This window comes from Micropterus dolomieu, linkage group LG20 (assembly GCF_021292245.1).
Source record: "Micropterus dolomieu isolate WLL.071019.BEF.003 ecotype Adirondacks linkage group LG20, ASM2129224v1, whole genome shotgun sequence".
In the NCBI taxonomy this organism is placed as follows: Eukaryota; Metazoa; Chordata; class Actinopteri; order Centrarchiformes; family Centrarchidae; genus Micropterus; species Micropterus dolomieu.
The window spans coordinates 24,606,713-24,633,387 of record NC_060169.1 but is presented as its reverse complement, the minus strand read 5'-3'; the positions used below and the strand labels follow the sequence as shown (position 1 = coordinate 24,633,387).

Below are 26,675 nucleotides of genomic sequence, written 5' to 3'. Positions count from 1 at the left end.
AGTCGCTTAAATCCCCTTTCTTCCCCATTCTGATGCTCAGTTTGAACTTCAGCAAGTTGTCTTCACCACATCTACATGCCTAAATACATTGAGTTCCTGCCATGTGATTGGCTGATTAGCTATTTCTGTAAACAAGCAATTGATGAGGTGTACCTAATAAGGTGGCCGACGAGTGTATAATGTATATTTAATATACATTAACCCTCATCTATATTCTAACCAACTCTAATGGAAATAAGGTTTGTTGTTTAAACTATTTACAACATTTCCTATTTCCCTTTTCATTTTCTAGATTAATGAAGAAATTGGTCAAACGTAAAGTTCCGCTTTGCTCAGTAATGTGTTTTGTTTACTGTTACACTTCTTGTGATGTTTGAGCTTCTCTATGCAGAATGATGTGAAGAGTTTGACACTAGAAGTCTGTTTTCACATTCTGTCTAATTTTACCACAAACAGAAAGTCCATCAGAATACTTTGAAAGATGCTCTAATCACTTAAAACAATCTACACAAAGTGGCTTTGAAACAATCTGACACATGTCAAAATGACTAATACAACGCAAAATTCACACAGAAAGTTTCTGGAAAAGAATGGAATGAAGCCAAAGACAGATGTAAGTGCTGAAGACAGGATGGGGGGTGAAAGAGAAGGAAGTGAAGAAGAGAGAGAGTGACAGTGTGAGAGAAGTGCAGAAGGAGGCAGACGGTCTCTGATGTAAGCCATGTTCTCACCGCTGTTCACAACCGTCCTGTCGCCTTCATGAATAAGTTAGATGCCAAATGTTCCCTCCCTCTCATGTCCATCCATGCAAACGTAGAAAAACACACACACACATACACACACACACTATAGCCTGTTGTTCCTTCACTCTCAAGACACCGGAATCAGAACCCGTGCACACAAAATAAACAAACACCAAAATCACAAAACACACCTACACTCCAACAGCTTTGTTATTTTGTCCATATTAAAATATTAAATTGCTCTGCATACCCAAAATTGTGCACAAAGACACAAACACAGATACACATACGTAGATATTCCCTCCTGAAGCTGAGCCAGCAAGAGGTGCTTGATAGTGTCTGACAGAGTGACAGGAGTACAGAGGAGCAAAGTGAAACCTCCCTGACAGTTTTTCCTACTCAGAGGGCACCCACGTTGTCCTGTTACGCTCTGGACCACTTTCACCCAAAGAGCCGTGTGTGAATGTGTGTGTGTGTGTGTGTGTGTGTGTGTGTCGGTGTCGGTGCAGAGAGATGAGAGTGGGTGAGAGTGAGGTAATGATGTATGAGTTACCAGCGAAAGGTAAATGCAGTGAGAGATGTTTGCGCATGTGCGTGTGAAAATTTGCGTGGTCTTTGGTGTGTGTGATTGTGCGCGTGGATGTGATCTGCATGAACAAGAACATTGTCATTCAAGAGAGTGAAACACAAAGACAGGAAAAAAGAAATAAAAATGAACAGACAGAAAGGAGGGATACATGATGATCTGTGAGCAAATAATTTTAATGTGCAGTGCTCTGGTGGGGTAGTAAGGTACTATGAGCTCTTTAAGATAAGATGGTGCCTGACCATTAAGAGCTTTGTAGGTAAGAAGAATGATTTTAAATTCTATTCTGGATTTTACTGGAAGCCAATGCAAAGAAGCTAAAACAGGAGAAATGTGATCTCTTTTCCTGGTTCCTGTCAGAACACGTGCTGCAGCATTCTGGATCAGCTGAAGAGTCTTAATGGACTTTTTTGAGCAGCCTGATAATAGGGAATTGCAGTAATCCAGCCTAGAAGTAACAAATGCATGGACTAGTTTTACTGCATCATTTTTAGACAGGATAAGGATGAAAAAAGGCGGTCCTTGAAATTTGCTTAATGTGAGACTTAAACTACATGTCCTGATCAAAGATAACTCCAAGATTCCTCACAGTGGTGCTGGAGGCCAGGGCGATGCCGTCCAGGGAAACTATATCTTTAGATAATGTGTCACGGAGGTGCTTGGGCCCCAGAACAATAACTTCAGTTTTATCTGAGTTTAACATTAAAAAATTACAGGTCATCCAGGTTTTAACATCCTGAAGCCACATTTGAAGTTTAGCTAACTGATTAGTTTTGATAGATAGATCGCTAAATATAACTGAATATCATCTGCATAACAATGAAAGTTTATGGAATATTTCCTGATAATATTGCCCAAAGGAAGCATATATAATGTGAACAGGATTGGTCCGAGGACAGATCCTTGTGGAACTCCATGACTAACTTTGGCATGCATGGAGGACTCATCGTTAACATGTACAAACTGAAATCAATCTGATAAATAGGACTTAAAATGTTCCAGTCTCTGCAATAGGATCTGATGGTCAATGGTATCAAATGCAGCACTAAGATCTAGTAAAACCAGTAAAGAGACAAGTCCTTTGTCTGATGCAATAAGGAGGTCATTAGTAATTTTCACCAGTGCTGTCTCTGTGCTATGATGAACTCTAAATCCTGACTGAAAATCCTCAAATAAACTATTGCTCTGTAGAAAGTCACACAGCTGTTTAGCAACTGCTTTCTCCAGGATCTTAGAGAGAAATGGTTAGATATAGGTCTATAGTTGGCTAAAACATTTGGATCAAGTTTGGGTTTTTTCAGAAGAGGTTTAATTACAGCTACTTTAAAATACTGTGGTACATAGCCTGTTGATAAAGACAGACTGATCATATCTAGTAGAGAAGTGCTGACTAAGGATAAAACTTCTTTAAGCAGCCTAGTCGGGATGGGGTCTAAGAGGCAGGTTGATGGTTTAGATGAAGAAATTGTTGAAGTTAGTTGGTAAAGATTGAGGGAAGCAAAGCAGTCTAAACATATATCTGGCTTTACAGTTGTTTCTAAGGTTCCTGAGTTTAGAGATAAGTCGGTGCCAGTTGAGGGCAGGTCTTGGTGAATTTTGTTTCTAATAGTTAGAATTTTATTATTAAAGAAGCTCATGAAATCGTAACTACTGAGAGCTATGGGAATACTTGGCTCAATAGAGCTGTGACTCTCTGTCAGCCTGGCTGGGGTTGTTCCTATTTTCCTCTATTAATGACGAGTAGTACGCTGCTCTGGCATTACGGGGGGCCTTCCTATAAGTTTTAAGACTATCTTGCCAAATTAAACGAGAATTTACCAGTTCCAGTACCAATTCCTCTCAAGTTTCCGTGATATTTGCTTTAATTTGCGAGTTTCAGTATTATACCATGGAGCTAACCGTCTTTGTTTTATTATTTTCTTTTTTAGAGGGGCTACAGAGTCGAGTGTTATTTGCAGCGAGCCTGCAGCACTATCAACAAGATGATCGATTTGGGAGGGACTGAAATTAGCATAGGAGTCCTCCCTGACTTTGTGACTTGATAATGAATTTAGAGCTTAAATTTAGCTACAGCACTATCAGATAGAAGATTCCACAAGGATCTTGTATAGAATTTTTTGCCCAATGGTGTGTAGTTCAGCAATACAAACTCAAAAGTTATCAAACAGTGGTCGGATAAAGAGGGATTCTGTGGCAACACTATTAAATGTTCAATATCAATACCGTAGACCAAAACAAGGTCGAAAACAAGGTCGAGGGTGTGGTTAAAACAGTCGGTTCATGAACACTCTGAAAGAAGCCAATGGAATCTAACAGAGAGATAAACACAGTGTTCAGAAGGTCTCTCACTCGGCCTATAGACTGCACCACCTAACATGCATGCACAGTCTGTGGCGCCGTGAATGCGGCCCTCGTGTCGTCCTGGACCAATGACATGTCAGCTATTAAGTGCCTCAATCGAAGAGACGGTTTTCAGTCTCCCCTCTTTCAGTTGCAACCGTTCAGGAGGACACTGTTGTCACATCTTTTGTCTCTAGTTCAGAGGAGTTTTGCTGGACTTCTGGATAATGCTTCATTCATATCCTGGACTGCGTTTTTTTTCTTTCCATTTTCCGTGTGCGTCCTTGAGAAGTGAGAGTGTCTAGTTTCTAGTTCTAGTACGTTTCTAGTTTGTTTGGTTTATCAAGTGTGATGTTGCTGTGTGTTTTATCACCCTGTCTCACTCCGTAGCATATATTATATATTGCTGTGTTTGTTTTCATGTTTATAATCAATATATATATATAGTTTAGGTCGGACTTCCCCTCCCGTTTATTAGTATGACGCACGCTGACGGGTCAGTAAGGGACCATCACGAAATTACCTAGTCTGTGTATGATTAGTAAGCCTATGCAACAGAGCCTTTTCAGTCCATGTGTGTAAAATCTGGAAGCTCCCTTATTTAGTTCATGCTTTCTCTTCAGCAGTTATCCATCTTTGTTCATGTAGTCCTCATATATGTCATTATTCGCACTTGTTTATCTCATATTATATTGCCTTTATTCATTACTATTTCAGATGTCTAAAATGTCATTTGTTTATTCTCTTTACAGTTACCACACACAGTTAACACACACAGTTAACACACACACCCACACATACACATAAACATATACTCACACTAGATTTCATTCTACAATAAACAAGTTGCAAGAAAAGGAGTGTGAGAGTGTCATTGGATTGGGAAGATTACCAACATCTTAATTGTTCTAACCAGGCAAACTGTGGAGGTGTACGGCCACAAAGACACATCAAATTCATTCATTTATAGAGGTCTCAAGTTTGGGGATCAGAAGCCAACACCTCTTTTATACACAGTACTGAAGCTGTCATTCTCAACATCCACATAAATATTAAAATCCCCTACAATAATAACTTAACTGTCCGTTTTAAGGACTAAAGTCGACAAAAACTCTGCAAATTCAGATAAGAATTCAGAGTACGGACCAGGTGCTCGGTACACTATAACAAAAAGAATTGGTTGCAATGATTTCCAACTTGGGTGTGAAAGACTAAGAATAAGGCTTTCAAATGAGTTATAATTTAGTTTAGGTTTACAGCTGATTAGTAGGCTAGAGTCGAAGATAGCTGCAACTCCACCTCCTCGGCCTGTGCCTCAAGGAATGTGAGTATTAATATGACTGGGAGGGGTGGATTCATTTAGGCTAACATATTCTCCATCACCCAGCCAGGTTTCAGTAAGACAAAATAAATCAATATCATAATCTGATATTAGTTCATGTACTAGTAAAGCTTTAGAAGAGAGAGATCTGATGTTTAAGAGTCCACATTTAATTTTCCTATTCATTTGCACTATTGCTCTTGTGGTTTTCATTTTTATGAGGTTTTTATGCACAGCTCCTCTTCTGTTTACCTTTGATTTAAATAATTTCAATGGTCGAGGGGCAGACACCGTCACTATAGGATTTTCACTAAGTAACTCCTGAAATGGAGGAGCAGAGAAGTATGTTAGACTGCGACTCTGCGTAGGGTTTTGGGTGGTTAACTGCTGAAAAAGAAGGGCAGAGAAGTGTATTAGACTGCGACTCTGCCTCCTGGTCTCAGCTCTGGATTGTCATGGATTTGGTCCACTAATAAACTTGGCCAGATTTCTAGAAATGACAGCTGCTCCTTCCCAAGTGGGATGGATGCCGTCTCTCCGAATCAGACCAGGTCTTCCCCAGAAAGTCTGCCAATGATCTACAAAGCCCACATTGTTTGCTGGACACCACCTCGACAACCAGCGGCGGAATGACGACATGCGGCTATACGTCATCACTGGTCAGATTTGGCAGGGGTCCAGAGATAACTACGGTGTCCGACATTGTTTTTGCATATGTACACACCGACTCAACATTAATCTTAGTGACCTCCGATTAGCTTAACCACCGATGTGAATAACAATCTTACTGTATTTACGTTTATCCTTAGCCAGCAGTTTCAAACAAGACTCAATGTCGCCCGCTCTGGCCCCAGGGATGCACTTAACTATGGCCGCTGGCTTCGCTAACTTCACGTTTCTCAAAATGGAGCTGCCAATGATCAGAGTTGGTTTCTCAGCGGGTGTGTCACTGAGTGGGGAAAATCTGTTAGAGACGTGAACAGGTTGATGATGACTCGTGGGCTTTGAATGCTTACGACTATTCCTCCTTCGGACAGTCACCCAGTCACCCCTTCCTGGCTGCTCAGGAGATGCTGCGGGATGGCTACTAGAGGCTAACTCAAGCCGTTCCCCACCGACTTCTGGGGACTAGCTAGCTACAGTAGCTAAAGACTGATCTACCAAGGTGCGGAGCCGGACCATTACCGCTAAAGGAGGCAGAGGAGTAACTGAACATCTGACACACTGAGCAGGAGAAAGTAGGAGAGAGAGAGGGAGAAGGAGAATCCATCGCTGGCTGCTGAGCTAATGTCGCTAACGGCTAAGCTAAAGTACTGTAGCGTTAGCTACCAAAACTTTTGAACAACTACTGTATGAGATTGAACAGCAGTCACCAAAAGATGGAAAGAAGTGTGAGTGCTTAGGCAAAATTACTGTAAGAATAAGTGTTTAGCGGACAGTTGGCCGAAGAACAGATAATTAGCGAGAGCAGCACAACACGCTACCAACACACAAGCACCGGAAACGGAAATGAGTCAACACGCTTACAGCAGCAACGTCCAATCAGACCAGTGTGAGCACTGGCATATAGCATATAACACTATCTAAACCTTATTCGGGGGCCCACTATGCCAGACTGCCCACCTGTACCTGTCGCTAGGTACACTCTGAGCCCGGAGTGGGCACGGGCTCAGAGTGTAACTGGCAGGAGGCGATCAATCAGACCTCACAAGACGTTGTCTTAGAGCTCTTATCCTTTAGCCCCAGGTAGCAAGGCTACCGTAAAACACAGTCGACATATCACTTTGGTCATAGGCCTATGGCTCTGCTGCTGACCTGTGGGTTAATAGAAATGTTGTCAGGCTTTAATATCCAGTCAGCCATAGAGAAAAATAGGAAAATGGAGAGGAGAGGAGAGGAGAGGAGAGGAGGATCAAGAGCAAAATGTGGCAAAGAATTAGCTGAGCAAACAATAAAGCAAGGAGACTGTGTACTGTATCGTGTATGTGAATGTTCTCAAGGTATGACCCTTTTAATATTATGGAATCAAGGGCTACAATGCTACACAATGGATCTAGTTAACGCGGGAAAAGAAAGATGGAAGCAACAGATAATTAAAGCACCATGTGCACTGAAACTTTTAGCAGAGGGGACGGGATCAGAGAGAGTGACAGAGATGAGTGGAGACAGACACAAAAAGAGGGAGGACCAGGAGGCAAACACAGTGCAGATAACACCACTCGCGTCTAATAGGTAAAGTAGTTCACATGTAAAATGTTCTATTTTTAATTGTGCTGAACAATGGAGACTCTGATATACATTACAAACAATAAAGACACATGCCACCATTCATCAGCTCTCCAGCTCTCTGCCAACCCATTATCTCCTATCTGTTCTGTGCAAAGAAAAGCTCTCCTAATCGTCTGGCACTTACACCATAATCAAGCTTCCTTAGCAGACAAAACACTGACTTTTTCTGTCCTGCTTCTCATGTCTCCTTTCAGTTGGATCTATCTACTCTATCTACCTACCTGTTTGGCTTTTTAATATCTATTTATCTATCTATCTGTTTATCTAATTTTCATTTAAACAGTTTGAGCACTACTAATTAAATTCCAAGGATTTTGATTTAACGTAATAAGAGAGGGGAAGGTCATTTGGTAATCGCTGACATTACTGATCACATTCATGTAGAGAGGGTGAAATCTGTAAAGCAAAAAGAGGGTGTGTGTGCGTGTGAGTACAGTGAACAGAAATATAAAGCAAAGAGGTAAGGAGTAGGAGGAGGATAGTAGGTGTCAGATTGTGGGAGGTAAAAGGTTATCATCCACTGCAGCTTAATGCTTCAGTCGCTTTCTATCACTGTCTCCCGTCCCCTCCTCCACTGCCTCCGAGTCACCAATAAATTATGGATGCTTATTAGAAAAGGGCAATATTCAGCATCCAAAATAAACGCAGAATTAAGAGACATAAAAGAGACACAAACAAAAAGTGCTGATGTGGGGAGAGGAAGAAGTCACAGGGGAGCCAGTGGCCAGGCCAGTTAAACCTGGAATGATCTCTTTCTAGGTCACCGGCTTCCAACCCATATGCCATGGCAAGCTAATGTACTGCAGCGAGTACAGCTCCACATGCTCAAACGATGCTCAAGTGTTGGGTGCTCTTCACACACACACACACACACACAGACTGCAAATAAAAAACTAGCAATGTATTCCAAACCTTTCATTCTTCCTTGGGCAACATCTTCAAAGTGATGTTAAATTTGTGCGCAATGTAGGCATTTTAAACTTTTTCACTTTCTGCATCTCTTGTAGTGCTTTGTTCTATGGCCAGTGGCAAGGCCTCAACTCTCCTGCTGCTGCAAGGGCCTTGCTTAAATCAAAAAAAAAATTAAATAACACTGTTGAGCAAAATCATTGATTTAAGTTCATTAAATTTCCTGTTAACAAGCACATAATGACGCATCGTATTGCAGGCTAATGCAGTTTGGATTCCATCTACAGCACCGGCTAATGCTTCTGTGTGAATTTGTCAAGCAATCAATAATTTGGTGTCCCTGTGAACTCTGTTCACAGGGCATCATGTGATGCGGCACCACAAAGATGGAGAGACACTTTTCTGGTACACTTTGTCTGTATTGATGTCGTAACTGTTGAGTCCTTCTGACGAGGAGTCACGTCCTGTGATTGATATATATATAAATATATGTATGTATGCATATACTATATATATATATATATATATGTATATATATGTGTATATATATGTATGCATATACTATATATATATATATGTATGTATATACTATATATATATATATATATATATATATATATATATATGTATGCATATACTATATATATATATATATGTATGTATATACTATATATATATATATATATATATATATGTATGCATATACTATGAGAGAGAGAGGGAGGGGCATACTAATTAACTCCATGCACAACAAAGCCTAATGTGTAAAAACACATGTTCAGCTTTTCCCTCTTCCTTTGAAGTACAGCATCGCATTTCCTTGGCGCACTCGTCTATCCAATTGCTATTGATAGACAGGTGTTGCAAGTTTTTTGACAGCCTATCAAAATTCGCAGAAGTGCAATCAATTCAACACTGCTGCAAGAGAAACAGTGACTGATCCACAAGTCCCTGCTGAGCCAGCAAACTGTTGCAGTGGGAATGGCAGGTGGTGATGGCACAATGGATAAGACCCATGCCTTTGGTGTGAGAGACCTGGGTTCCATCCCCCATTGTGACCCAGCCACCATTATGTCCCTGAGCAAGACACTTAACCCCTAGTTGCTCCAGACATTATGCATGTCAACATGCAATTGTAAGTCGCTAAATGAATAAATGTAACGGGTAATGGGAAAAGTTTGTCTGCAGCACTATCACGTCCCACTCATGCATGCACTAACAGGTTTGCAGGCTCACACACTTTGCATCCTCGCACATGAGCTCACACACATGCACGCACGAGCGCAAACACCTGCACACACAGACTTGCAGGCATGAGCTGAGAGAAAAAAAGACGCACGCATCCAAACACATCCCAGAGAAGGCTACAGTAAATGAACCTCACAGCCGTCCAAAGCACTGACATCAATCAGGCACACTTACACTGTTCGGATCCCGACGGACAGTGAGTCTCATCTGTCTGCTAGAGCAAGTGCTAAACAATTCCAAAGTGAAGGAAACCATTTTATGCATATCTGGATACACAGCGAGCGAGCGCGCCAAACTCGTTGGCTCTCTTCCCGATCATCCCTACTCGTGTTGTTGACTACAATTATGTAGTTGATTTGTTGTCACTGAATGACTCTTTTTAGCGGCAAAGATTTACCTACAGGAAACAGTTGTCGAGCAGGTACACGCAGCTGAGCACCACCACCACACAAGTCACCTGGGAATCTGAAGGCTGTGAAAGCTGGCCAATATGATTCACACAAAGCTCTGGGACTCCCTCAGCAGAGATGGACGGGCTGCTGCTGCACATAAGACAAACAACCTATTACACTGTGCAGAAAACTATCATAGGCCTACAAAATAAATAAATTATCAAAGCAGCCTCCACCTCTGGCACTCACTGCATACCTTTCTGCTTCAACCGACTGCATATTTGTGACAGAGCCCATGAGGCAAGGATGCACAAATTCTTCATAACAATCAGTGTATCGCCCTGTAGAGAACCCAAAACTGTTTCATACACTTATTATGGAAACAAAATAAATGAGGACAAGAATGCACAAGGGCAAACCGGAGATGAGAGCCTTCTGCAGGACAGCTTAACTAGATCAGAAAAGTTACTTCATGAAGAGACAACTGATTGAAAAAATGAACACACACTCCTAAAAAAATGACTGCTGGCATTGAAAGTAACTTGAAAGTTCTGGGTACCATATATTTTGAACTGTTACGTTGCACAATACCTGCTTATGTATGCTGGCAGTATCAGCAAAACAGGTTTATGGTAAATCCTGGCTTTATCGAAGCGGGTAAGGCCTACATTTGCAGGTAAAAAATTATCCCAGATAAGTACATGTGATGCTACTAAAACTCAGGTACATTCTTTTTCATTGTGAGGCCATGTTTGACATTTCCCATTAAAAAAAATAAAAAATAAACATCTTGAGATCTCAACCAGCACTGTCACAGCACAGAAGCAGACACTGCTCTGTCTGCAGCCATGGGTCACGAAAAGAAAACAAATGCTTTAGTATTGTTTATTAAGGCCTCAATGTAATGCTTCAAATTGTGTTAACTACAGAACAAATTACAGGCTAAGAAAAGATTGCCCACGTAAGTTGATTCTAATTTACACCGTTAATATTAAGCCTGACTGGTTAGCAAGCACTTCTACATGAGCCTATACATATGCTTCGGCGAATGACAGACTGGCATTGTGTGACTGCAGGCTGCTGGGATTGATAATGACAACAGCACTCTATGCTACCAAGACTAAACAGCCCTTGTTTTGAAATGGCTGCCACATTCCTTCAAACATCAAAATCAAAGTATCAAAGCTGACAGAACAGTTTGTGCGTTTGCATCGCCCCTGAGGGACAGGGGGATGCGTATCTGGCCTGTAGAAGAAACTGAGCCTCTGTGTTGCTGCGAGACAGTCTTAAGAGGGGACAAATCTCCTCTTCATCCTCAAAAGCACAGTGTGACTGTCCTGTTTAACCTGCAAAGACAAGCCTCCTCTCAGAGAGCTCTGCCGTTCCTGTCCTCCTCTTAAAACCTGTTGGCTTTAAGAGTGTGTGCAGTCAGCATGGGACATAGTGATGTAAATAAATAAATAATGGCCAAACAATAGTTTTACTATACTGTGTGTAATAAGCACTAATCTGCAGGCCTAAAGTGATTTTTCGCCATAAAGATTTATATCAGCCAAAAAATGGAATTAGATTGGATTTACAGTAAGGGTTTCACATCCACTACATCCTGGATGTTTTCCCAGCCGCCTGCTGTGACTACTGAGAAGTAATACCTCCCTTTCAAGTGAATTTGCTGTCGATCTCCCTGCAGCTCTTCTCTCAGTAGTTTAAACGACAGTTATTACACCGCCTCCCATTAGCGCGTTGCACTCAAACGCGGACAATATATGTGGCGCGGAGAAGCCCTTAATTAAGGTTATGGGCTAATAATTGAACAAATTAACATCGCTGCTGCAGTGGAGCTCAGTCAGCCTGCACTAATAAAGTATGCACTGATGTAATAATATGAATACATTTGTAAATAGCGCGTTCTTACCGTAAACTCCTTGGCCCCAGGCAAGAGGACACACACTAGAAAACAACAAAATCCAGAAAAGCTCCATGTTCAGCTCAGTTCCGTCATAACCTAAGAGTGAGACACACACACACAGATGGAGAGAGGTGAACACAGGCACAGGGAGAACAGCCTGTGTGAGACAAAAAAAGAGGCAACATCTGAGTGGTTGTTATGAAAAAGCAAGAAGAGGTAAGAGGTTCTTTCAATTGTTTGTTTTTTTCATGTTCAACTATGTCCCCTTCAACCCCTTAAGCCGTGAAAATAATATTACAGAGAAATGTAGCCCACGCCGCACAGACTACATCGTTTCATCCAACTTAAAGGGGGAGGATTCACAAGTGGATTACTGAACGTTTACAAGCAGGGCTGTGTGTGTGTGTGTGTGTGTGTGTGTGTGCTGGAGAATTGGAGATTGACAGGATTGTTTGCTGTTTAGCGTGACTAAATTTCCTCTGTCCCTCTCCTCATTGAATCATGGAGGCGGGGGTTAGGTGTAGTCAGGACAGGAGAAAACTGAGGGTCATACTGTGAATTGGAAGATTAGCTACAAGTGGGGTCATGCCGTTTACACCATGAACACCCACACATTCAAACACCGCCTTTGCAGATCGATTGAATTATTCCTACAATGTTTATGCAGCTGCGAGAGGTTTACGATAAAACAGCGTTACTGTCGATCACATGTCGGTGTTGTTTTTTATCTCTACCCTACTGATACCTACCTGTGGAAAACCTTGAAGAAAAAAGATGAAAGGCGGCTGGAGTCAGGGGCTAATGGACCCTCTTGTGTGACTTTTCAGACCGAACGAGATTTGCTCCGACGTCTGGCCCTCAGATTTGTATAATGGCTCTGAGTAGGCTGCATTGACAGGTCATATTATACAGCGCGCCGTGATCAAAGTTTGATTATACGATGCATGTGAGGTAATACCCTGCAGGATGCGCTCCGTGAGACTTGCATCCACTCTATCGTTGTATTGCCTGCATAAAAACCTACAATTTGAATATCTCTGGCGTGGCTTATTAACTGTAATTAGAGCAACGATGCTTTGATACTAATTAAATAGCAAACAAATATAAGCACACAGACCAGATGCAATGTCAATAAATAAAATATAACCCTGACACAAATGCCCAAATGAAAAAATTGTTGTCTCTGTGCAGGCATGTAATCCCTGCCGCGTCTCTACCTTGTCTCCGAGGTGCCGTCCTGTGGGCAAGTCTGCTACCCAGCGCAGCGCGCACTCCTCCCGGCTCAGCGAAGAGGATTCCTCCGTTGGACCAACCCGCCACCTTTATCTCTCCACAAAATGTGTTAAAAAGTTATATGTCCTCTTCCAGTGGGAGTCCGATGTGAGCTTTACAATTCCAGCGGAGTATAACGGAGAGTTTGTTGAGCTCCCAGACCTCTCAAATCACCTCCTTTGGTGTCTTAAACTTTTGCGTTACGCACAGAGAGGCGGGCAGCGGAATCTTCCGTTCATCAGGAGAGTCCCTCTTTCCAAAAGATACAAATAAAAACCACTTTCCCTTTGAATAACTCAAGCAAGGCTAGTTTGGCAAAACCCTATAAACCCAGTCTCCTCTTTTGTGAATTACCCTGTCTACTTTTAAAGGCGTGGTTGAAATGGCTGTACCGTCTCTCTCTGACCGGTGACAGTCTAGTGAAGCCCCTCTGACACAATCATGCGCTCTGAAAATGAGCTCCCGCCCGCTCCTTCAATCAGCGCTATGTCTGACTCCAAGTGATGCTGGCCAAGTGGAATATGTGCACTGACTGAGAACGACCGCCCCTGTCTGTGAAGGGAGAGAGAGAGAGAGAGCGTTGGAGAGCGGGGAGGGGAGGGAGGACAGAGGCTTACACATAGGCTAGATGCGCTCGAGCCTCACAGCTCCACACTGAACAGGTTGTCAAAAGAACATCATTGCTCCCCCTCTCTCTCCGCCCCACTCCCCTGTCTCCCACTCATTCTGAAATAGGTTTTCAAGCCTTTTGAGTGCCACAGGATGTCTTTAAGAGCCGAGGGGACAGCGGCGGTTTTCGTGTTCCTCCCTGTTGTCCAGTCTTCCGTGGGGTTCGCCAGCTGCGGTGCCACCAATCTTTGGTGCCAATTAGAACTGAAAGGCGCTCCAAAAGTTTTTGGCCTAATGGAGGAGCCCTTAGCACCACCACCCCTCCCCGCGGACCAATTATTTATGACAGCAACAATACACTGAATGTTGAACAACCCCCTATATACACTAACTCTCTCTCTCTCTCGCACACACACGCGCGCGCGCAGATATTAGAGGACTACACACACTTAACGTCCCTCTCTGTTGCTCCACTCACAGGCATTAGAGGTGGCCACAAGGGGGCGTGTTTCAGCTCACCACTGTTGAGATGCTCGTGCGCATGTTGAGGGCCTGTACTGTATGTGTGCTTTGTGTGGTGATGGGGGTCGAAATCAGCGTCAAGACCTTGTACTTCCGGCCTCTCTGTGTGCTTATACTTGGTTTGAATTTGATTCTATAGCCTACTGTAGCCTATATTAATTTATTTGTTTATATGTTTGTCCTAGTCAGTTAAAAACGACATGCCTCTTTTTTAACCAGGAAGAATGAGTAATAAGTGGTGAAAAGGTAATGCTAGAAGAATGTTAGAAGAAGTTACCACTAGAAACAATTAAACAATGACACAGCAGTCAGTGTAATCATCAGGCTTAGAAGCAGCTGTAAGCAGTATGTAAGTGTGATATGAGACCTTGCAGACAGAGAGTAATGGAACTGTCGGGGGGGGGGGGGTTTTCCGGGCTCATTTACGTTAATTCTCCTTATTCAAAGAAATTCACAATTTAACCTTGAGGATTGACTGCTGTTAATTATCTGTTTGGTAAATGTTTAGTCTGAAGCCATGAGTGGGTGGATTCTGCAGTTTTCGGATAATGGGTGTGTTGGAAAGTTCATGTTGCATATTACCAAAACCATTTTACAGCATAATCTCAGAGCATAACATCAAACATTAACATCCACCATTCTGGAACTTAATCTGTAACACACACAGTAGGCTATCCAAGATACAGCGTTTTACTCTTGAGCAAGTACAGCTGCAGGTTGTGTGCTTTGCTGAAGGGCACCTCAGTAGCCGAGGCAGTGAAGAGCATTTCTCACTTTGTGTAGCTGCCAACATTTCCCTAGAATTCCCTTAGATTAGAACTAGCAACCCTCCAGTCAATCTATTCAGTCTATTCTGCAGGCAGCCTCTGATGTTAAACTTCAAAGTGGTCTGACTCTGTGCTACTGTACTCTGAACTCTCCTTCTACACAGAGTGATTCATTCTGCTGAGACAGACAATGTTAATTAATCCCACATGACACTTAGAAACATTTACCAGAAATTTTCCAAGTAGGGCTATTGCATCAATGCACCAGTCCTGTGAAAAGGTTACATGCATGGTGGTATCACTCTGAAAACTTAGTGATTTTAAAGTAATTAAAGAAAATTATTTAGACTCAGATGTTATTGATGTTGGAATCACCAAAAACAATTCTGTGAATTTGTTCCTCATTTTTGTCATTATACCCAGAAACAATGAAATTACTTGAAGTAAACTGTTTTGCTAGTCAGCTGAATCATAATCATGATCACTGGGATTCCTAAACAGAATCAAGACACTCAGCAATTACTCAAGGCTCATGCAGACTACACGACTTACAGGGTCAGCCATTGTTATTATAAAGATAGCAATTATAAAGACAAAGAATATGGGTGAAAGAATGGATTAGCACACACAGGTAGCAGGGATTGTCTGAGCTACAGAGTGAGCTGGAGTTGAGTGAAAAGTGTTTTGCAGTGAAAAAGTAGCTGCCTGCTCTGCCAGCTGCCTTCTCTCATTGGCTGGATGTGGATGTCAAGTTGGCCGACTCTTCCAGATATTTGGCATGCTAGATATCTGGCTGGCATCGGCGATGTGGCAGTGATGTGTCGGGGAGCCATTTTGATGCGTCGTTGTGTAGTTCACACATAATGATTGGCGACCGCCGATCGACCGCTGATTTACCCCCGATCACAGCCGGATGGTCGCCAAGCTCTCTGACCAGAAAATCAGGCTAAAAGTCGTGTAGTGTGAACTAGGCTTTAGCTCACTCAATCCTGATGAATCTTTTATTAGAGTAAACAAAATCATGGGATCTGGCTCAGGAATCTGTCTCTTTCCTTCCTTCCCTTTTTTGCTCCTCATCTTGGGCTACAGCCAGCAGTCTTGGCATGTCTTGCTGGGAGCACATCATCACTGCTTAAGGCAATGAATCTCAAAAGACAACATGTAGGAACAACCTTGGGTGGCAGCCACACACACACACACTCACCCCACAACATGAAAGCATGTTTGTTTTTTTTAAATTGAAGAAAACTTCTGAGACATGCAATAATTGCAGCAGGTCAGTATTTTCCCTTACACAGATGCACTTCTTACCTTTGTAATTTGCGGAAGCTGCACAGTTTCCAGGACAAGGACATTATTCCTACGTTATGTTCTACATGTGTAGATGCCACACAAGTCTCCAGAAAGTACTCTATTGTCCTTTGTTTGACTTAAGCATGTAGTGAGTTGTGAAAGCCTTATTTGTATGTTTACAAATCCATTATTTCTCCTTTTCTGTCTTGGCTAGCCAGTTATGGACACACTGCTATGTCCGATTAAAGGAGCCCTGTGGAGTTTCCTTGTAAACAAACAAGTAACATTGAGTGTTACTCACCAAAACATTTTCGGTGTAGCTTTGAGCCTTGATTCTAAACAAAGAGTTGCATGCCTTGCCTTACTGCCGCCTGATGATCAGTGGAATAGTGTGAAATGCGTTTGTGAGGGATGTGTATCCAAAGTGCTACTAGGAGTCAAAAACTCCATAGGGTACCTTTATAATAGCAAAACGACAACAAAACAAAGACTGAAGTAATTTAATCAAGAGACATGTTATGGATGAAACCCACATAGTAACAAAACTAAGGTAGTGATAACATAAGTGCTGTAACATCAAGTAAAAAGTAGCACTGTATATTACAGCATGCAAATTACAGTGTCATTTTGTTGTACAGTGAGTGGACCCCGTTATAACGGTCATGGTTACAGTAATCAGTCGTTTATATGGATCAGAAAGTTTGGGACAAATGCTGTTTAAATAATTTGCAGATACAATGTTCATGTGACAATACATGGGGGAAACATTCAAACTGTTGTAGCCTACCCCTGCAAGCTGTCATATGCACAAGCTCTTTTTGAACTTATTTGTACGAGGTTTTGTGACTGCCACAGTGCATAACAATCACCCTTGCCTGCTCGCCATACACTGTGTGCGAGTGTGTGCGTGCTTGCTGTGTGCACTTGTGCACCATGTGATATCTTATTCTATTGTACTCAGGGACGTGACAGACATCAAGGGGGGCAGGGGCTCAAGCTAAAAAAGAGTGCCACATCAGCAGAAATCACACATTTGACATTAAATTGCATCGAAGCAACAATTTAAAATACAAGTGAAGCAATGGTCTTTTAAGCTGTTTAGCTACATGACAGCTTAAAAACTCCTCAATTCTGAGGCTACCCTATTAATCAAGTTTCCAGAGTGAAATGTGGAAAATAGACTGCTACAGTCAGATTGAACCAAAACTATTACAGCCATGTTTTAGCTCTACCACACAGTATATTTCTTCAAGTTACATCCTACCAGTTTGGTGTGTACAAAACCAAAGAAGTGTGTGTTCTTCTGCAAGAGGCATATGGCGTTGGCATCTGATTGAATTTAAGTATCTACTCTGGATCATGAATGTGTAAATTGCACATCGCTTTGAAAATGCACACCACTTCCTCAGACAAAAGGCTATAGTACGACATACTGGTTCTGCTGCTCAAAAGGCTTTAAAAATCAAAATATGATTGCACCGACTATTAACCACGTAATGCATATTTATTTCAGTTGCCTCACAATGGAACTAACCAGCCTACCGCAGTTCACAAATTTTAATCGACGACACTATTTTACACCTGACTAGCTTGCTTGTTGTTAAGCTTAATGGTGGGCTATTGCTTAAGTTAAGCTGGCTGTTTAGAAATAGTTTAATAGTAGTAACAAACACCAAGATTTAGGGCAAACACTAATGATACCTAGGTGTCACCAGCAAAGGCAGGTCAAGGAGATGTCACAAATTAGATGAAGTGCAAACAAGAGCCCAAATGCAAGACACTGGAGAGTTGACTGAAGATGCACAGGTTTTAATTCATAAAACACAAAAACTCAGGCCTACATGCAGTTCAGGTGTAAAACGTCCAAACAGCAGATCAGGCAACACAGAGACAGGCAGAACATTGCAAACACGACAATGACCGAACAGAGACTGAACAGAAACAACAAACATTTAACACCAGGGACTAACGAGCAGGCGGGTACAACACAGGTGAGAGGGATCAGGACCAATGAGACAGGCAGGCAGAGAGACAGCAGGGGAAAATAGAGACAGGCAGGCAGAGGGATTCTGGAGTAACAGACAGAACGCAGGTTACTGAACACTAAACACAGAAAGGCTTGTGCAGACTACACGACTTTCAGCGTCGGCCGATGGCTGTTCACACTACACAACTTGCTGTCTTGTGACGGGAGTCTTGAAGTCGTTGTGGTGTTCACATTACGTGACTGACAGGGGGTCACACACTATACGAGCTGACAACGACTCTGTCACCCGACGCTGGTCTCCAAACCACGTTTTGTCAAGAAAACACATGTGAAATGTGAAACGGGAAATGAAGCGAACCTACACGTGAAACAGCGGTTGTTTGTTATTATAGAGATAGAAATTATAAAGACAAAGAATCTGGGTGAAAGAATGGATTAGCACACGCAGGTAGCAGGGATTGTCTGAGCTACAGAGAGAGCTGGAGGTGAGTAAAAAGTGTTTTGCAGTGAAACAGTAGTTGCCTGCTCTGCTAGCTGCCTTCTCTTTTTGGCTGGATGTGGATGTCGAGTCGGCCAACCCCTCCAGATATTTGGCATGCTAGATATCTGGCAGACTTCGGCGATGTGTCAGAAATGTGTCAGGGAGCCGTTTTGATGTGTCCTTGAGTAGTTCACACATAACAACTGGCAACTGTCAATCGATCACTGATTTACCCCTGATCACAGCCAGACAGTCACCGAGCAGCAAATCAAGCTTAAAATCGTGTAGTGTGAACTACTGTAGGCTTAAAACAGACTGAAACTAGGATTAAACATAACACAGGGCAGACAAAGCCAAAATAATGCAAACACAGAACTTGGAGTAAATCCAAAGACATTAACTACGACAGAACTAAAATGCAGGGCTAAACCTAAGATACAAAACAGAACAGGTACTAAGTGAGCTAAACAGAACAAGCACATTAACAATAGAATAAACAAGACTAAACAGAGGAAACACAAGACAAGGAACAAAACCCCAAAATAGAAAACATGGTCATGCAACTGCTAAACAGAACAGGGCAGGGAACAGAGAGAGTACCAACCAGGAAACAGGACTACACTAAACACGGAACAATTAAATATATACAGGTATGGTAGAGCTTTAGAAAAATGACAAAGTGCAAAAAGTTTTTAAACATGGAATACTTATTAAATATTATTTTATCTTTTTCTATTTTTTATTTGTTTTTGAAGAACAGTACAACTGAATGATTCTCGAGAACTGGCATGGTAACCTAAAGAAATTCTAGAAAAAATTCTGTGGGAACAACATAAGCCCTGGAGTAACTCAAACCTGCATTGCTATGAGCAACCTCTCAAATATAATTAACATCTCAAGGTAATTAGAAATCCCTTTTGGTGTCTTTAAATGTACTATGTCTCCAGCCCAGACTCTTGTTTTTGCAGCCCATCAGAGCACTGCAGACTGTAATGTGATCTGAGGTGCTTGGTTTCAAAAAAATTCTGGTACCATGCTCTGTAATTGATGTTCCCATCAGTGTAATTCAATCAGATCTCAAACTTCTGTATATCAGCACCAAGCATTTCCCCACATAGAAACAGCTAAATGGACAGAAAAGATACACTTGAGACTGCCGATAATTTCATTGTCTGTGTGTGTGTGTGTGTGTGTGTGTGTGTGAGTGTGTGTGTGTGAGACATTGGACAAAAAAAGCAATATAACTCTGTTAAACAGCGATGTGATAACAGGCATCTCAACTTGACAACTTAACACGTCGATACACAGACAGGAAAGGAAAGTGGACGATGGACTGAGAATCCCTGAGAGAGAATGAAAACTGACATCTGACGTTAGAAAGACAGAGGGAGTCCAATAAGTCAATACACAGATCAAAGATTATGCAATGTTATCCTGATGCTATAAGCACAGGTGGAGCAACTCCAATTGGCTCTAAAGGATATGTGTGTCTATTTTTCCAGATAGTCAGGATGATTTCCCCAACCCTGCCCAGTACAAGCTGTATTTTTTCTGCAATACCCTAACCAGAAGCTGTCATCCAGCTACTACTATAGGCAGGTTATAAGGGTTAGAGGGCACTACCTGTGCTCAACTCAGGTGATCCAAGACTCCACTGCACAAGGGACACACAGTTAAAGACATGCCTACCAAGACTGATTGACCTACAGAGTATCCCACAACCTGCAGGGTCTCAAGGCAAAAAAAAGCTGACCATACATGCATGTCCACAAGATATATATAAGGTTGAAGGTGTTCCCTAAACAATTAGAAGTCACAACTGTACCCCAGAACAGATAGCAGCCACCATGGCACCTAGCAGGGAGGTGAGACCTCCCAGGATAACCCATCAGTGAGACTGGGGCATCAGGGGTCAACAGAGAGGGGCCACAAGCCATCATCTCATTTATCGTGCTGCTTTTTCCATCACAGAGAAAGTGGATGGCAGGTTACTGTGTAAAGGTAATTTTTTTCCTGCTGTTATGCCTGTTCATTATATTTCATTTTATTATTGAATAAATGGGTGCAACACATACGTTAAAAAACCAAATGATGGTCACTTACGGTGTGTACAAGGTAGTTAAATCTATCGTGGTCACAGTAAGTAAGTTAACAGGAGTGTGCAAGCCCACAAAGCTCCAGAGGGCATGTTTTCATAGAGCAAAGACTACAACACAAATTCTTCATTTTCTGTATTTTGTGTGCAGACTGACAAGTTGTATGAAAACCATTGAAAACTGATGTTTCTGCAAACCCCAGATTACATTCACCAACACAATTTTCGAACGCTCACTGATTACAGGATTGATTGACTGTTTCAACAACATCTGATCACTGTTACAAAAGAAGGGTTAAGGCAAGGTTATTAAGGAAGGAAATTCTTGTGAGCTGGTCAACTCCATTGATGAAGAAGGTTTCAGAAACTCCGGATGGTTTAAGCAGAAACATTTATTGAAGCTTGGCCGAGGGTGGAAAAAAAGCAGAAAAAGTGAGATCACAGAGTAGTGCCAAAACCAAATCTCAAAACCCCTTCTTGGTCCACAACATTTATCCCTTAACTGTCCCTATGCGGTCTACAATGTACCTCATACTGGCCTCTATACATGTAACCATCTTATTGGATGGTGAACCTATTGGAATGAGTGAGGTCACATGTAACACTTTCAGTAAGACTAACAGCTAAGACTGAAGAAGAGAACCATTTCATCCTTGGCTGTCTAGGCAACAGCTCATTCCTAGCTACCCAGCTGTCATCATGCACCCATGGAGGAGACAACAGTATGAACTAATGTTAGAGAGACAGAGGTCACTCTGTTTTATGTCTGCAAGTGACCTGTATATAACCTTTTACCCACCTATGTCCTAGGTGAAATTCACTGTTTAGGTTAGGGACCCACCATCTCCACACCCCTACTACTTCACTGAGCTAAATCAATGGTTCTGTCACTGGCAGTGAATATTGGCATCAAACACAAATGTGTTTTTCACAATTTGCTCAATTTCTTATTCCATTGCATCTTATTTAAGGCTAATTGGAGAAACTGGTTGCCATCTCTCATTGGCAGTTTTAAAGAGAAACTATTTGAAGATATAAACTATTATCTCTCTTTTGACTGAGGGAACAAAATTGCAAAGGGTAGAAAACTGGGCAGAAATGAGTAACACACTGGTTACAGTATCATTTAAAAGTGGAGCATTGCCAGATGGCTAAAAACTGATGTCTATCAAAAAGTTTGTTCTTTTGCTTTGGTGTAATGTCTGGTAAACTTATGGTGCATTATGCAAAACCGATCACCACCAGCGAAAAATGCTTTCCCTAGCGTGTAGTAACAGAAAACCTTGTAGTCCTCGTAAGCTACACAGCAACCAAAAAACAAAGTAAACAAAGGGGGGAAAAACAATGATCATCAGTCACAATGTACAGCCACATTGAAGTAAGTGTGCATGTGTGCGTGCGTGCGTGCGCGCGCGTGTGTGTGTGTGTGTCTTTGTATAGGACAGACAGAGGAGACATAGCTGTCCACGAGTGTGTGACACTAGCTGGTCCGTGTCAACCTTTCCACCCACCCTATACAAACACACACACACACACGCAGCTGCACAAAAACACCAAACACACACACTTACGTCCAAGAAAGGGTCATTTTTCACCGGGTAATTGGCGGCAAGGCACATTGCCCTTGGGATTCGATAATTCATAACCTCCTCCCATCCGATATCGGATAGCGGGTAGAAATGAGCTGAGACAAGGGGTGGTGTGCGCAGAGAGGAGAGGAGGGGATGGTTGCATCATTAGAGAGGCGCGGTAATGGCTCTTATTGATTCCGCCCCGCCAGGCCCCCTCACCATTTCATGTTTAAAACAACACTGATCCTCATTACCAAGGCAGCCGCCAACCGCCCTGATAAGGAAGAGACTGAGAGACCAGGTGAGAGGAAACTGAGGAGAGGAAAAGTGGAGGGGAAGGGAAAATACAATGTTAGGGAAAATGGAAGCGGGGAAGGAAAGGAGAGAGGTGGGTAAGGAGGAGATAGGGTAAAGAGGAAAGACTGAGACAAGGTGAAAAGGAGGAAACAAAAGGAATAAAGTGGGAGCACAGCTTGTGTTTTCACTGCCTCAGTTTTGAGTGGTATAAGTAATTACCGTTACCCTTTAATGCGTGTAATGTAGTATTACTTGTTTAAATCTCTTCCCTACTCCCCACCTCCCCCACACCCCCACAGTGTGTAATAAGGCAAAAGAATAGACTCAAACACAGACTGCAAGGATCTGTCTAATAATTCTCTGTGCTATTATCCTCTCTTTGCCTCTAACACACAGCTCTCTCTCTGTGTGTTTGGCCACAGGCAAACACTATCATTACTGCAACAGTGGCATAAGCCCAGCTATAATGTGTCTCTCTCTCCCCCGCTCTCTACTTACTCTCCCCTTGACTCTTTCCAAATTTGAGTTTTTAGTGGAAGGAGGTAATTTGCTAGCTGAAATTGCTCCAAACTCACAACTGGGGGGGATCAAATATTTTATTCCAAGTTTGTATTTGCTGGTATTCAAGGACTCATTTCTTTCTTTATTTTTTTTTTTTTATCTTTCTCAGTTGTGTGTTCATTTGGCCCATAAGTACAGTGGAAAGGGTTAGGGCCTCTTGGATGGAACTTGTCTGTGTTTATGTGTGTCTTTGCATGTTTGGTTGGATGGGGGGTCTCTATTGCACACAGAGAAAATGCATACAGTGGTTAAAAAAATACCACCCAAGTTGAAGTCCTCATCAAATTTTACGTTTTAAGTAATTTCCTTTCTTTGATATGTATCCTTTTCGAAAAGGCTTCTAGGCCAAGAATTAACATAGATATGAAGTTTTTCCACCTGAAGCTTAAAATAGCTAGGCAGAGGTGTCCTACTGTGTGTGAGATGGATATGACTTACATAACACTAACACTACACCAAAATGCCATTTGTGATCTTTACAGGACAACTACAGTATGTTGTTCATATCAGGTCACAACTGCTTTTGAAATTTGGCATGGCTGCATTACTGGTACATAGAATTCAGATTGGCACATTGGGATTCATGTTAATTCATATACCAGAACAATTATTGTTTATTGTTGTGCATTTATTAGAATATGCATTTGGTAAATACTGTCTTTGGTAAAAAAAAAAAAAAAAGAATAAAGTCTTTGTTGTTGTTTGTTGTTAACAAAGTTGCATATTTTCAAGCCCCTTTCTTGTAAAAGACAGGTCATTCAAGACATTTCACACACAGTAACACAGTAACACAATGGCTGGTGTTACAGCCCTGCCCCAACACCAGTGGTGACAGGCCAATATGTGCTACCAGCCAAAAAGCTTAATTCAAAGTCAGCAATATTACTAGAGTAAAACTTCAATTAATAGCCGAGTCCCAAACAGCTGCCTTCCCTGTTTACTGGTGTTTCATTTATAAAACTGTGAGTGTACATACTCCCAAAAGCCAAAAATGGCATATTCCAAAAAATATTCAGACTTATAAAACCGTGTGTACGCACATTTGTAATTAAGTTCACTTTATAAATCACAATCAACTTGTAATGTGGGACATCAATGTCCGACCCTTCAAACGCCAGTAGTTGCCTATAAATGGTAAGTGAAACGCCCCTCATTAATATTAATATGCACTGACTGCAGGAAGAAAAGGAGGCAAAATCTAACAGAAAAGCTACAAAATTAAATTTAACTCGTTCCTTCCTGAAGCATGTTGTTTTGTGGGTAAAAAATGCACTTTCACGCAACCCTTGTGCATCCGGAGGAAAGGGGGCACCGTAGCCCCACCCCTTTCTAACCGATCTGCATGAACGGGTATCCCTCCTGAGTAGTGCTGTCGCTGGCTGGAGGGGGACACACACACACAAGATTGGATGACCCAGGTACTAATTTGGATTGCCCCGTTTGAAAAGATAGTAAACCAAATGCATTCCTCTTATGTTAAAACATTTATTTAGGCTACACAAACAGTCCACTCACTTAACTAGGCTACCAATGAGTTAAAAGAAATATGACTTGTTGTTAATGACAATAAAATAGTGTTATTTTTCCATGCAAGTATTAATAAATATGATTCCCGATTAAACTGTATGTCACGGTCCTGTCCTGTGTTTCTCTGGTTAGCCTTGTTTATTATTTAATTCATTTGCATGTTAAAGTTTACTTAGTATCTGTCTTGTCTTTTATCTTGGTTCTTAGTTCCTAGTTCTGTGTCTTAGTTAATGTCTTCGTATTTACTCCTAGTTCTGTATTTGCATTATTTCAGTTTAGTCTGCCTATTGTTCTGTTTCAGTTCTGTTCCTGTTTGGATCCGTGCCTGCACAAGTTCTTGTCATATTGTTATTATCTGGTGTTTGTTTCGTGCTCGGTTTCTGTCTGCCTGTCTAGTGGTGTTGTAATCTGTTGTAAGTTTGATTAGTTGTTCGTTTGTTTATGATCATTCTGTGTTTTGAGTTCCAGTTAGACTCTTGTTTTGTGTTCACAATCTGTTACCTCTGTAACAGATTCCCCCTCTGTATTCCCCTGTTGTCTCTCTGCCTGCCTGTGTCTCCTTAGTCTCATCCCGGTCACCTGTATTGCTCCCTCCCTGCTCGTTAGTCCCTGTGTTTGCTGTGTGTCTTCAGTCCTTGTCCGTGTGTCTTCAGTCCTTGTCCGGTCATTGTAGCTTGTATTTCTCTGTCATGTCGTGTGCATATCCTCTGTCTGCCTGTTCCCCACTGCCTATGGATTTTCTGTGGAATTACTCTGTTCCTTTTGGATTATTTTGTTATGCTGGATTCCAGCCCTGACACTGTACAACATATTTGAGGCGTTCTTTTGCAGAAACAGATATCTCCGTTTGTGTTTATGATCCTAAATCAGGTTCTTTTTGTGTGCACTGCAAATCTTAAATTATGTTTTTTTGCCCACTTCAAGGGAAATCGATCAAACGGGTGTGTTTTTTTATTCAGAAAGGCTTTAAGTGTAAAACAGTCGGTAATATTTCGATTTATTTTCCACAACAGTAGGCCTTTTCATTTCAAACCATTTCGTCCCTCTGCTATGTGAGTTGCCGTTTCTCTTTTCTCCTCTTTAGGCATGGTTCACAGTTTACTTACAGGACCGTACGTTCTCCCGTCAAGTTTGTTTTTTATAGATCACAACCTTTGCGTGGGAAGTGGCCTATACGCACGTTTCCAGCCCTGTTCTGTAGGCCTACGTACGCACTGTTTATAAATGTTTATAAATGAGACCCCTGGTGTGGGAACACGTACATTTTGAAAAATAAACATCTGGTCTCCTTTTTATATAAGTTCTTTGGATGTATAAAACCTCTTAAACTCTGCAGGGTGGCCTGCTTTAGCTGCTTCTTAGCTGCTTACATCGTTAATACAAATATTAATGTTTAATGGTATGCTCAATAGCCTATGTCAGTATGGACATGTTACACATCTTTAGATCATTAGATTCTCCAAAATTCAATCGTTCAGTTCATTTAACAGAAACAACAAGCCCCAAAGTCTAATTCTTATAGATTTACGGGTGTAACCTGCATGGTACAGGAGATGAAAAGAGAAAAAAGTGCAGACTCACGTTACCTTTGAAGCACTCATTAAGTCTGCTGGTTAGCCTAAGTCTGAATGTGTCCATTCCTTGATCATTTCCATTCCTTCAGTCTGTAAGAGTCCACCGATCAAAAGACTCAAAACTGCTTTTCATAACAATTAATCCAAGTTATGAATCCTGTCATGTAAAGTCCATTACTCTCTGTCTGCTAACTTATGCCACACTTCTCACATCCTGCACTCAGTTGTTTACGTTGCTGCTTTCAAAATAAAAGCGCAAAAGCCGTCTGTCGGAGCTAGATCAAATGAATGACGTGTATTTGGTATCACTGGATACTTTTTATACAAGTAATATTCTGTTTGAAATAAATAAACTGTTTTATAGCACCTATTTCAGTTTTGT

General features: G+C 41.7%; 1 protein-coding gene across 6 annotated transcripts in view; it reads right to left on the bottom strand.

Moving 5' to 3' along the window:
• LOC123958888 (MAM domain-containing glycosylphosphatidylinositol anchor protein 1) overlaps window positions 1–26,426 on the bottom strand; it is a 277,449-nt gene extending 251,023 nt beyond the window's left edge. For 4 of the 6 annotated variants that reach the window (XR_006822182.1, XM_046032613.1, XM_046032614.1 and 1 more), the window contains exons 1-2: window positions 26,306–26,426; window positions 11,744–11,833 (exon numbers count right to left, since the gene is read on the bottom strand). Coding sequence is in view for 5 of the 6 variants with exons in the window: in XM_046032613.1 (XP_045888569.1) it covers window positions 11,744–11,833; window positions 26,306–26,357 (142 nt within the window). In the remaining variant the exon portion in view is untranslated. Of the gene's footprint in view, window positions 1–11,743; window positions 11,834–12,486; window positions 12,588–12,954; window positions 13,444–26,305 lie in introns of those variants that run through there. The other 2 variants (XM_046032615.1, XM_046032616.1) reach the window with 2 other exon arrangements.
• Window positions 26,427–26,675: the final 249 nt, after the last annotated feature.